Here is a 14,114-nt window from a genome sequence, read left to right on the forward strand (position 1 = left end):
GTACAAAGCTAGAAATAGGTTCCCAAATATCTTTTGCATCCTTTTATTTAACTAAAAACTAATTAATTTCAATTTCAATATGGATAAATATAAAGATAATCCACCTCCTATAAAAACAAACAAACAGAACTCTATCAATCCTCTTCTTAAAAAAGATAAACCTACAACAATACAAAACTAAACTAAACTTACGATATCCACGAGAATTCGTTGATAAACCATCATCCAAATTTCATCACCTCCTCCAACATACTACTACACCTCTAGTAAACCATAAAATGACCATGATATCAACCTTATCAAACATTCCACAAATATCACAACCACGCTTTTCAAAGACAGTGAATGCAAGGAGTGAACCAATAAATTTAGCCAACTCTCACAATCTGCTGATAATAAACCCTTGTAGCAGATCACAAACCCAAGCAAACTTTTCGGCTCATCTTTGGCTACGGGTTTATTGACCAAAATCCAAATAATTTTTGTACTGAATGCCAACAAAGGACTCCTATTTCGAAGAGACGAAATCACTATCTTTTATACAGTCTACTAGGGCGACTACTATCGCCAGTATTAATCTATCGTTTCATACGTGCCAACAACATGGCATGAATCTACAACCAAACCAGCCCAAACGGTCGGAGATCATCAGCGCTTGCTATTGCTTTCAATATGGACTTCAACACGAAAACTGTGAGAGAAGAGCTGAGATGCAACAAATCTCTATGAATAAAATATTTAGGAGCTGACCCTGCTCTACAAACACCGAGCCTTCGGTATAAAAATAATTTGCAGGGACACATGGAAATATTTGTAAACAGTCTACATCTCATTAATCTGATCTGGGCTGTGAGAGAAGAGCTGAGATGCAACAAATCTCTATGAATAAAATATTTAGGAGCTGACCCTGCTCTACAAACACCGAGCCTTCGGTATAAAAATAATTTGCAGGGACACATGGAAATATTTGTAAACAGTCTACATCTCATTAATCTGATCTGGGCCGTTTTCGTGATGGACATTCTCGAGAAATCAATCTCCCGTTAATAGCGAGAACTTGATCGATCAGAACTGGGTGTGTTAATTGACACTAGTGTGGGGAGAATTAATTGATCATGGTTAATTATGGTTAAATATGTTCAAGTTATGATTGAGGAGAGTTTATTATGGTCAACATCTAATTGTATATGGATAACCATAATTTTCCATATCTAACTATATTTGACTATTGTAAATTATAATTGACTATAATGAACTATGGATAACCATAATTTCTGTATCTAACTATACTTGACTATAGTAAATTATACTTGACTATAGTTCATTATAGTTGTTTTTGTTTAATCATAATAAATCATAGTTAACCATGGTCAAAAGACAGATAAACGTTTACAGTAAAATTATATATATCTTTTATTTAAAGTGTATTTTTAAATATATAAATAGATTCATCTTCCAAGTAAAACTTTTAAAACATTGTAATTATATAAATCAAGAAATTCAAACATTTAATTCCAACTAATTTTGAATAAATTTTTAACCTAAATAAAAAATAATTAACTTACCCTTTAACTTCTTCTCTTGTGTTATGATTTTTGAAATAAAATCCATCAACCATATAATTGATTATAGTTATTTATAGTAAAATTATATAGTTATCTATATTTATTTATAGTAAAATTATATATATCTTTTATTTAAGTATATTTTTAAGTATATAAATAAATTCATATTCAACTTGAAACTTTTAAAACATTCTAATTATATAACTCAAAAAATTCAAATCTTTAATTCATTTTAGCCTAAATAAAAATAATAAACCTACACTTTAATTCCCCTCTCTGTTATGTATCTCCTTTATACAAGCCCTCATATTTACTAAAATCCATGAACGATGTTTTGGTGGTGATATTTACTGAGTTTAATGTGATGAGACACCTATAAAGACATCGAGGCACACGCTCATAATCATTTTCCTTTCCAAATGTGCATTGTTTCATACATATAAATGTAAAGTAGAGTTCCTACTTACAGTCGAAACAGAATCAGAAGGTAAAAAGCTGAGGAAGAATTAAAATATTTTTCTCTTTCATATAGTCAACTTCTAGACATGCATTGTTCTAAACCTAAATTAGACACCTGCGTGACAGTGGACAAAGAACCTGTAACAAAATCTATGACACTTTAACATATAATGGATCATCTCACTCAGCGATTCCTCATTATAAAAGACAATTACCATTTTATGATATTTGTGTTATTCTAAACCCTTTTAATACAAAATACAGTTTTACCACTTTACAGTTGAAATAGAATTAAGATGTAAACCAACTTCAATGTTGCTTTTCTCTTTTCTATGAATTTCATTTAATTTTTTTTTTCTAACAGACCTGCATTGCTCCATAACCCTAAATTAGGCTCCCTCTGCTTTATAGTGAACAAAGAAGCATATAATAAATTCCATAAAACTTGAACACGTAATGGATCATGTCACTCCTGAACGATTCCTCGTTATAAAAGACAATTACCATTTTATGGTATTTGTGTTATTCCAAACACTCTTATTTTTATAATGAGAGTGTTTCTTGATTATCAGACTGTAGTTCAATACAAAATGCATAAAGGATACGAAATTAAAAATCCTCTTTATACTGTTCTATTTCTGACAAAACTACAAAACCCCGAATATAAGATTGAAATATTTCATCGGAAAATAGACATCAAGAAAGCTATGATCATATACATAGTACATACATATCTTAAAATTGTTTTAAGCTTGGAATTTAAGCAACATTGAAGGAGCTAGCAGTGTTCTCTACAAATTTCCTTGCTCCTTTAAACCATCTCTTGTCACCAGCCTGAGCCTTACACATGTACAACTTTCCATCTTTAACAGTTGCAGTGATCAACTGGTGTTTCCCTCCTTCGTCACCGTCGGCTGTTCTTGTCAATACAGAAATGTTGTAATATTCCTTCCCATTGCTAACAGAGGTTGATGCCTCTAGTAAGGATGCAATTGCCACTGCATCAGGATCGAATCCTCCCTGTCAAGGGCCAAAATTTTAAATGTTATTATTGGTGTTGTTAATTTGAAATCTAATCTGCAATCTGTCACCATGAAGAAATGTTAAGCTGGTCTTGATTTTTTATTGAAAATAGCATTCCAATCGCAAAGTTCCATTAAAGCCGACAATGAAAGAGACGTTAAGAAGTGTTTTTGTTTAAATAAAAAAACATAAACCTTGGGAGCTTCCACTTCAACCAATTTGAAAATTCATGGATGTTGTAAATCTAGAGTTCTCAGAGTTAGTTTTGAATTCCAAAAAAAAAAGTTATTTGAAAATTCTACACAGTTATGGGTTCGGCTAATTTTATAGGAGTTGTTTTTAGTACGATTTTTGGAAATTTTTATTATGGGTTTTTCCTGTTTAATTTCTCTAAAATTTGGCAGGAATTTATTGAAATCACAAGTTTGATGGATAACTCTGCACAATTGAAGTGTCCTAGCGTTTTTGAGAGTGCTGAATCCATATATACAGTAAAAAAAAACCAGTTTAAATAACACAAATCAAGATTTTCCCTGCAAATTTTCCACAACATCAGAAAATCTAAAAAATCACACTAAAAACAACTTCAATTTTATTTATTCTAAAAATTTGATAAAAAATCTGCGAAATATTTTTTTATAAATTTGTAACGAAACTCTTAGAACGCCCCACTCCAAAAAGTTCACAATTTAACTGAAAAAATATGCCAAAGAATTTAACTCAAAAATATGCCAAAACATTCCAAAACACATAACAAATGTTATAACTATTATAACAAAGTCATCGGTATTCTTAATTTAGTGTTATACAGGATTTATACCGTCTTCAAATGTAATCTGCCTGTCATTATGAAGAAATGTGAAGCGAGCTTTATTTTTTATTCCATTTACTTTTATTAAAAAAAGTTCTTCAAATGGAACATGTAGCCTGTCAATTTTTTTTTAATGTTATTTATTTATTTATATTAAAAAAAATTGTAATGGAATCCCTACGTTGATAAAGTGGGTTTTGCTTTTATTTTGGTTTTTTTATTTAAAAGTTTTTCCTAAGTGATATATATATATATATATATATATATAAAAGTAAGATTATGTAGCTTGTAAATTTTTTTTAATGTTATTTATTTATTTATATTAAAAAATATTTGTAATGGGAATTCCTAAGTTGATAAAGTGGGTTTTGCTTTTATTTTGATTTTTATTTAAAGTTTTTTTTAAGTGAGCTATATATATATTGAGTGAAATTTATGTATTTAAATTAAATAGTTTATATCATTTAAGTATACTAAATTTTTCTAAATACTAAATTTATTTTAACATAAACACACCAGTTTTATCTATATTCTATGTTTTCTATAATTTGAAAATAAATTAACTTAAAGAAATTAAACTTTACCCAATAATAAAAAGACTCGTAGCTTTTACCAACTTTTCCCATCTTTCAATAACTCTTAACCTTTTACCATTAAATTTTGCAAATATTTTAATAATTCAATTGATTTTACATTTATAAATTTAATTTAATCTCTTATTAAATAACCAACCCGTCTTTAATTTCAAAAGATTAAACTTTACCAATAATAAATAAAAATACTGTAACTTTAGATGGAAGACTTTTGTGACCCATAAATTTAGAAAACAGCCTTTTCGATTAGTCACATCTTAAAATACTGTAACTTTAGATGGGAGACTTTTGTGACCCATAAATTTAGAAAACAGCCTTTCCGATTAGTCACATCTTAAGGATTGGGTGGACATTTAGAACCACATTAGTTGGTTCGAAACTTCGACTCAATCCTTACCATATGATTAATCCGAAAGACTATTTTCATAAACACTGTAACTTTTTCCATCCTTCCTATCCTCCAATAACTCTTAACCTTTTACCATTAAATCTTTCAATAATTCAATTAATTTTACATTTATAAATTTAATTTAATATCTTTTTTAATAACCAACCCCTCTTTAATGAGACACCCTCCTATTGAACATAGAGTTCACCACCAACCTAAATTTTGACATACTCTGTTTCCATGACAATGCCCAAACTTAACTACTGGACTACAGCCAGAGATAACGTTGATCTTCATTTTTGCTAAGGCAACAGCATCAAATTCCTGCGGCGAAAATCATATAGCTAAAATCTATTTGAGAAAAGAGACCAAAATTATACTCACCTCTGACTGTGTCTTTCCAGAGTATGCCTGTTTGCCCAACAAGAAATCCACCTGCATTCATTCAATGAGGCGGAAGAGTCCATGAGCAAAAGTGAAATATTCATGGTCGTTTGTATAAATAATAATCACAAAGGGCAATACTTCATGGAGTAATTCAATTGCTAAAAGCTGTATTATAAAATATTAGGCAAATTAAAGAGTAAGTTTTATTGTTTATTGTTTGGAAATTTTTTGGTTTATTTTTGGATTTAATTTGTTTAAAATTTGTTAAGAATTTATTCAAATTACAAATTTGATAAGGAATTTTTTTATTATTGAAATATTTTTAAGAGTTTTCGAAAATGTTAATCTATATATATAATCAAAACCATTTTAAATAATACAAATCAAAATTTAACCTAATTTTTTATCCCAACCATAAATCTATTAAAAATTCCAAAACATCACCCTTAAAAACTACTCCAAAATAAAAATCCTTCTCAGTCCAGTAAAAAAAAATAGCAAAGCGTTGCATATACCTGTGAAATGAATTCCTCGGGAGGACCGAAATCCTTGATGGACTTCTTGTCGGTGGGAATGACCATGACGGAGACGTTGCTGACTGCGTCTGAGTTGTCCTCGTATCTGAGTACCTGTCCAGGGTACTCCTTCTCTTTGCTGGGGTTCCATTTTGACGGGATTTGTAGGGTGAATCCCTCGCCACTGTAGGTGATGAAATCGGTATTCTTCTTCGCGGCTCCGAACACGTTCGCTGTCGATAGCAACGATGCAGCCGTCGGATTATTTTGGAATGGGAAAATATTCTCAAAATCTACACTGCTAGATAGTTATGACTGATTTTACAACGAGTAAAAATGTTACTTACCAGCTTCGCCGTAGGCTGCGTCTGCGGGAGAGACCTTGCTGGTGAGGGCTGCTGCTCCAGCGAGCAGCGTGAGAGCGAGCTGCCTGCGCGTTGCGAGAGCCCTTATGATTTCTGCGTCGGCCGGCTTGAGAGCACGGCAAGAGACGGAATTCTTGGAAGGAATGAGGGACGAAGACTTGACGTATGCGGCGGGTAGAGCTGTCCCGTTGAAGGAACTCCCGCGGGAGGAGAATGAGGGAGTGCGGAGCACAATCGCTGGTGTAGCAGAAGCCATTTCCTTCCTTCCTTCCTTCGCTTTGCTCTGCTCTTCTCTGGTTATCGTTTGGTGTGAAGTGGGGAGATCTGTGGATAGGGGAAGATGAATAACGGATGAATGGAATGAGATTGGATTTCGTTGGATAAGACTTCCTGCTTTCCTATTGGCTAACACGTACGCCTCTCTTCTTGGTGATTGGAATTAATTTTTTTGTTTAATAAATAAAATTTGCATTGTAAATAGCAAAAATAGTATTCACTAAAGCTCATTTTGGAGAGAGTTTCATAGTATATTAAAACTATATATATTTATTACAAAATTTTCATTATACCTATGTTGCTCATTTTGAAGAGAGTTTCATAGTATATTATAACTATATATATTAATTACAAAATTTTCATTATACCTATGTTATACATGATTTATCTTATTTTAACTATAGAGTTATAGAAAATTTTAGTTTTAAAAAATTAAAGTTAAAATAGAGATAGTGTAGATTTATATATATTTTGGAGTTATTGAATTAGGATTTTGTAAATCTTACCATGTACAATTTTTTAGTGGAGAGGTTTATTTTACAGCCCACTATGATGTGTAAGGGTTGAAATTTTGCTCATATCAACCAAAATAAAAAAAATTAAAATTCTAAAAATTAAAAAAATTAAATAACTATACAAAACATTTAAATAATATTTGTTCATAAAAAAATTTGCACCTGAAGAAATTGATCCCTCTGGGCATATTAGATCTGTATTTAAGATGGATCTATGCTTGTTTTTAACATGATTATTGTTAAGGTTTGTAGTATAAGGAGACAAGGAGATAGATTTTGGTGATAAATTTTGAGATTGCATTTTGAAGAATGGGAGAAGAGAAGATATCTTGTTTGGTTTTAGCTCGATACTAGTTTGTGGAGAATTTTTGTGGAGTTATTGTTTACTTGATTTGCCTCAAGAGTTTCCTAGATTTTATCAATTTGTGATAAGTTAAGAAGTATGCACTTGAATTTCTTCTCTTGTGTGTGTGTCTATACATATATAAAGCTTTTATTTGTTTAAAATTGTTTCATTGTAAATTGAATTTTCATCTAGCATTGCCATTTAGTAATTTCCAGCATTTGTATGTTTTGTTGATTGACATAAGTTAAGGCTAAAATTGTTAAGGGATTTAACATTGATTTTAAAGAAGATAAGGTATATTTCATAAAGTACATTCTCAATCTAGTTTATGCTTGATAAGCCTACTTAGAGGAATGAAACTTTTTTGCACACATTTGATATCCTTTCTCTTATATTTCCTTGTTGATTGAAGAGTAAAATATTGTCCATAGTTTGACATTAAGGCTAAAAGTGTTAAGGGCTTTAAAATTGGTCTTGAAGAAGGTAAGATATATCTACTCTTGCCATAAAGTACATTCTCGATCTAGTTTATGCTTGATAAGGTTACCTTAGATGGATGAAACTTGTCTTCCTTGTTGATTGGGGTTGAAAATTAGTGAAATATTGTCCATGGTTTGACATTGCAAATTATATTTTAGGTTATCCCTAAGGCTAATAATTCATGGTACTAGAACTTCTAGAAAAGAGGTGAAATTTTTAAATTTTTGATTTCATGAAATTTCTACATGGTAGGAGAATTATCTTGTTGGAATCACTCTTTTCATGAAAGAGAGATGGTATTTTAATTATGGTGTACCTAGGAGAGGTGCCTGATCTTGTTGAGGTTACTAGGTATGAAGCCCTTGGTCACTTGACAAAAGCATTTGAACCCTAAAGGGATTTCTTCTACTTAATTTACTATTGATTTTGCCTTTGAGGATTGTTTCAAAATATATAATATGACTCTTAGAGAGAGTGATGAGTTGGAAGGAGTTTTTAGTTTTATTTCTCAGAATATTAGGTTATAAGTGCTTATGGAGGAAGCCAATCTTGGGGAGCATGTTGCAAAAATGGTTCCAAACCTACTAATCCAACATGGCTGGCCATTCATTATAAGAAGGATGGCAACGTAAAGAGAATCATTCTTGATTCAGTGAATGATCATTTTGACCCTCACATCAAAAAGAATATGATAGATAAATACATGTTTACAGGTTTGGTTGATTTGTTTCAAATATCTTGTCTTTTTCAATCATTTGAATGAGCAAGATAAACACTATGGTGAGCTATCTGAATAGGGCCAAAATTTGTGAGATTGGTTGGCTATCATACAGGCACAAGTGGAGGATATGGAGTTAGTTTCCATTACCTTGATTGGACTTATCCTCTGGTGAATTCCTTTTGTTGAAGGTGTTTGTGCTTGTGAGCATCTTTCCCCTATTTCTAAGATTTGGAATAATCTTGTACAAAAATAAATCAAAATGTATGACTATTTATGGAAACATAACGAGATAGATGTGATTGATCTCGCTAGGAGGATTAAAAAATGTAGCAAGAAATATTACAAGAAAAATGAGGATGCAGATAAAAGAAATAAGGATTTTAGCAAAGTGGTGTGTTTCTAGTGTGATGTAATGAGACATTATGCTAGCTAGTGTCCATTGAAGAATAAGGGAAGTGGAGAAAAACAAGTTGTAGTTGGGACTATAACAAGTATAGTGGAGGATTCCTCTCAATTAGAGTTTCCCTTCTCCATGGTCTTTTTTTTTGTTCTAACACTATGCTTGGTGTTGGATGGTATGTGGATAGTCGAGATTTCAGACATGTGACTTATGATAGGTCACTCTTCAAATAGACTTTAGGATTAATAGGGAGGAAAGAATGCATAGTTAGGTGATGACTTATCTTGTAACATGAGTGGGATCCATTTCCTTCCTAATTCCATTAGGTGATGTTCATAAGTTGAGAAATGCATTATTTGTTCCAAATTTTAGGAAGAATATTCTTTTAATTTACTGTATGATAGATATACATTGAAGAGTTTCATTTGAGGGGAAACATTGCATCGTCAATGGTGCTAGTCTAGTTAGTATGTGGATTTTGCCTAAAGGGATGAAAGATGGTGGATTTTTTAGGTTGGTAATCTTGTGACACTTATATAGTACAATGAGATGAATTTTTTAGGACTCTTGTGAGCATGTAGGATCACCCATATCTTTAGTTAAGGTGGGTATACCATCTAAGAAATATTCTAGTAACATACTATTGGTTTTTTTCAATATGTTAGCTTTCTAGTTGTCTTAATGAGAAGAGGTGTGAGACATTGATAAAGGATTATGTTTGGATTGATTTAGATATTGTAGTGGCTATATATTTGTAGTTGCATGTTTAATGGAGTTGTAAAGAAAAAATACAAGTGTTGGTGAAAACACTTTCTGTAAAGAACCTCACAAAGACCCCATTTTTTTTAATTCCTTCTCAAAAGGACTGGTAAATATTGTTTACTTCTTACTAGGCATAAAAATATCCATGTTATAGCTTGTGAATCTCTATATAATTTTGCCTCATTGCCCAACTTTTTTGTTAAAACTAAGGTATATATATATATATATATATATATATATATATATATATATATATATATATATATATATATATATATATATATATATATATATATATATATATGTATGTATATATATCTATGTATATATATATATGTATGTATATATATATATATATATATATATGTATGTATATATATGTATGTATATATATGTATGTATATATATGTATGTATATATATGCATATATATATAACTTACAAATATATGAAAATAGAAATATGCCCAGAAATAACAAGATCTGAATATAGAAATGCTTCTCTTTATTAATATCAAACCCTTGAGGTAGGGTAACACCATACAATCACTCCTTAAGGAAGGAGAACACTCCACAAGCCATATGCTTGTTAATACAATAATCCTTGACATCTCTTAATCGGGAGTCTCTCGCCTCTATATAGGCTTCATACATGCAATACCATGGGTCATTACCATGGTCTCTCAATACCATATATCTAATACAATGGGCTTATCACATTATTCCTAACTACTTGTGGTCCCTTACATGATGCGGGTTAACCACTTTATTTATTAACTATGGCCCATCACATTATTACATTATTCCCTTGGGTACCTCCTCTGTACCCCATAATATCCCCCCTAGGTATACTAAATTGCCATTAGCGAAATGGAATCCCTTTTTTTTGCCAATTTCCCCAACCATACTAGTTAGTACCTATTTTTTTTTAACAATCTTGAGGAGGATAACATATGTTTGATCTATAAGTTCATCCTTTGGATGAATCCCTCTGAGTATATTTAATGAACCCTAAGAAGTAGTGGTTCGGCCCCGTCATGATCGACGAGTCCATCACTGTTTGGTGTTTTTACAAGTCTAGTGAAGGTAAACTTGACATATTTTTCATGTTTAAAGAGTTTGAAAAAGAGGCAAAAAAGAAAACTCCAAATGTCCCTTTTCGTAGGTAGTCCCTTAGGTCCGAAAAGGTAGAAAACAATACCCAAGAGAACCTCTTAGCCATGTTCGACTAAGGTATTCATTTTTTGTAGAGAATCTCTCTCAGTCCGAAAAATAGTTAAACCTATACTGAGTAGACGTATTTTCATTTACTTTTACGAGTTCGAAAAGACAAGTGCTTTACAATCTTTTCATATTTTGGGTGTTTGAAAAGAGTTGAAAGAGGACTCTAAGGGGGCTCCTTTTTCGTACATTTAAAGAGCCCAAGAAAGAGATAAAAGTATACTTTGTGGTCAAAGTAACCTGCTCAAAACATAATGAAAACTTGCTAACAGCTGTCAACCTGCTCAAAACACCACAAGAAGGATCAAACATACCTATTACATAGTAAAAATGAAGCATATTTAGGTCAAAACAATAAAATTGAATAAAATAATGAGAAAATGACCATAATTATTCAAAATAACTTGTTATTTTTACCATTTCACATTTTACCTTCAATAGTAGTATTGTGCCCTCGATCTTTTGTAGATGATTATGACCAATCTAGGGAACCATTTCAAGTGTCATCACTTCTAGGTAGGGACTGAGACCTTTCTCTATCTTTCTATGGTCCATTTTTGTGATTTCATGCAATATTTTTAAGGTTTTGACGCCCTTGTGGTTCATAAAAAACACCTTGGGACCAACGCACCCCCCCCCCATGTCAAAAATTGTGTTTCACCTAGGTAGGGTAACACTGCACGCAGAGGTGAAACACTATGGTAGACATTGTTGGGGTGCATTGGCCACAATTTCCTAAGTTGTTTCTCAGTTTTTCCTCAAATTTTGTCAAGTTTTATGCATGGGAAAAGGCCTAATGGATCCCTTATTTATGCTTCAAGTACTTATTATCAAAAACTAGCATTCATCTGGTGAGAAAGAGAACATGAGGAACAAGATTTGAATGTGGCAAACGACCCTACTTGTTATGAAATCAACTCACAAAAAGATAGAAAAGAAAGATCAACGCCTTAGAGTTCAGCCTCTTCGCGGGGGCAACCTCCTTTACATTACACAAATGAACAATTCTTGGATGATACAAATGAAAAAACCTCCTCTCTATATATAGGAGTCTAAGGGGTCACAATATAATGAAATCTGACATAAAAATAATAATATAAGGGCACAACAATAACAATAGTGGGCTTCTATGGGACACAATAATAACAATATGGAGATAATAGGGGCACAACAATAACAATAAGGGCTACAATGACAATAGTAATGTGGGAATCACTAGTATTATAGGGACCTAATGTGCCCCTCTCCTTCAAAAAAGTGTTTTCCTCAACGCTTGAGTAGTTCTGGATGCTTCTGTATAAAATTCTCATCCTCCCATGTGGAATTTTCAGCGGGTAAGTTCTTCCACTTGACAAGATACTTCGAAATTGATTGATTTCGCAGTTGTCGAGTTCTTGTTTCTATGGTTTCTTCAGGTTCCAATATGATTTTTCCTTCCTTGTCAAGCTTTGGCAATATTGTTTGAACTGTGAGCTTGTCACCAATAACCTTCTTTAAGCATGAAACATGGAAAAATGGGTGCACTCGGGAAGCTGCAGGAAGCTCCAATTTGTATGCCATAGTATCAATCTTTTGCAACACCTTGTACGAACCATAATACTTTGGTGATAATTTATTATCCTTCTTAGCTTGCTTGAGGGACATTCCTTTATATGGTCGTAGCCATAGAAATACCTAGTCACCTATATCAAAACTTCTTTCGTTGTGATGTTGATATGCCTGTTGTTGCATTCTATTATGTGCCAAAGTTAGGTTATCCTTTAAGAGTTGAAGAACTTGTTGTTGATGCTCGATGTGATCTTCCACTGCTTGAACCTTAGAATTTTCTCTTAAATATGATGTGATGGACGGTGGGTGATATCCATAAAGTGTCATAAATGGGGTCATTTTTGCTGCAGTATGGAAGGAAGTGTTATACCACCATTCAGCCAAAGGCAACCATTTGACCCATTGTGTTTGTTTATCAGATACAAAACAATGAAGATATCCTTCCAAACATTTGTTTACTATCTCAATTTTCCCATCAGATTGAGGATGATAAGATGAGGTATAAGCTAACTGAGTACCAAGACAAGAAAATAAATATGTCCAAAAATTTCCAGTGAAAATTGGATCTTTGTCACTTACAATAATCTTTGGGTTTCCATGTAGATTTTGAATTGTTTCCATAAATATGGTAGAAACTGTACTAGCTTTAAATGGATGAGATAATGAACAAAAGTGTGCATACTTGGTAAGTCTGTCAACTACCACCATGATGACACTCTTTCCTTTGGACTTGGGTAAACCTATGATGAAATCCATTGAAACCTCCTCCCAACTTTGACTTGGAATGGATAAAGGTTGTAATAGACCTCGGGTATTAACTGTTTCAACTTTATTTTGTTGGAAAACCAAACATTCCGCCACAAAATTTTGAATATTAGATTTAAGGCCATCCCAAAAAAACTCCTTCTTAATCCTGTGTTAAGTTTTTTAAAAATCTCGAGTGCCCTCCTAAGGGAGAGGTGTGCAATTCCATAAGAATATTTTGTTTGAGTTTGGAATTCTGACATAGGTATAAGTGATCTTTGTACCATAATGAACCATTTTTCCAGCTAAATGTATCATATGTACTGGGATCTTGTTGTAACTTTTGAATGAGTGCCCACACTTCTTCATCATTATTTCATTCATCCCTTGCTTCATTTATCTAATCTGGTTGGATAATAGAAATGGCACAAAGCAATGCTTCCACATCCTCATCCTTTCTTGAGAGTGCATCTGCCACAACATTTTGCTTCCCTTTTTTGTATATGATTTCAAAGTCATAACCCAACATCTTTGTGACCCATTTTTGCTACTCTTTTGAAGATAATCTTTGTTCTAAAAAGTATTTAAGACTGTCATAATCCGTTTTTACCTTGAAGTGTCTTCCCATTAGGTAGGGTCGCCATTTCTTAAGTTCATGTAGTATTGCCAACATTTCCTTCTCATAAATAGCTTTGTGTAAATACTTTCCTTTGATTGGATGACTTTCGAAAGCAATGGGTCTTTCTTCTTGCATTAAAATAGCACCAGTTCCATTCCCTTAGGCATCACATTCCACAATAATGGTTTTTGTGAAGTCCGGCATAGCTAAGACCGATGCTTGGCACATTTCCTCTTTAAGATGTTCAAAGGCCTTCGTTGCTTCTAGAGTCCATAAAAATGCATTTTTTTTCAATAATGTTGTTAAAGGTGCTACTATTCTCCCATAATTCTTAATAAACTTGCGATAATACCATGTCAACCCGAGAAATCCTCACAA

General features: G+C 32.4%; 1 protein-coding gene across 1 annotated transcript; it reads right to left on the minus strand.

Moving 5' to 3' along the window:
• Nucleotides 1-2,626: 2,626 nt before the first annotated feature.
• On the minus strand, nt 2,627-6,447 carry LOC149192826 (oxygen-evolving enhancer protein 2, chloroplastic-like). The gene is made up of 4 exons (XM_089404720.1): nt 6,089-6,447; nt 5,742-5,974; nt 5,224-5,274; nt 2,627-3,044 (listed from the first exon to the last, which is right to left on the minus strand). The coding sequence occupies exons 1-4, from the start codon at nt 6,360-6,362 to the stop codon at nt 2,784-2,786; spliced, it is 819 nt and encodes a 272-aa protein (XP_089260846.1). The 5' UTR covers nt 6,363-6,447; the 3' UTR covers nt 2,627-2,783.
• Between the last annotated feature and the right edge of the window lie 7,667 nt (nt 6,448-14,114).

Source organism: Pinus tabuliformis, chromosome 2_2 (assembly GCF_031772625.1).
Source record: "Pinus tabuliformis cultivar Carrire ecotype Pingquan chromosome 2_2, CPIR1, whole genome shotgun sequence".
In the NCBI taxonomy this organism is placed as follows: domain Eukaryota; kingdom Viridiplantae; phylum Streptophyta; class Pinopsida; order Pinales; family Pinaceae; genus Pinus; species Pinus tabuliformis.

Excerpts from the sequence above, each read along its gene's own strand:
- LOC149192826 (XM_089404720.1), bottom strand. The coding sequence starts at position 6,362 with ATGGCTTCTGCTACACCAGCGATTGTGCTCCGCACTCCCTCATTCTCC. Across the intron at positions 5,275-5,741 it reads CCGAGGAATTCATTTCACAG|GTGGATTTCTTGTTGGGCAA; the intron begins GTATATGCAACG and ends GAATGAATGCAG. Across the intron at positions 3,045-5,223 it reads CTGGAAAGACACAGTCAGAG|GGAGGATTCGATCCTGATGC; the intron begins GTGAGTATAATT and ends GGCCCTTGACAG.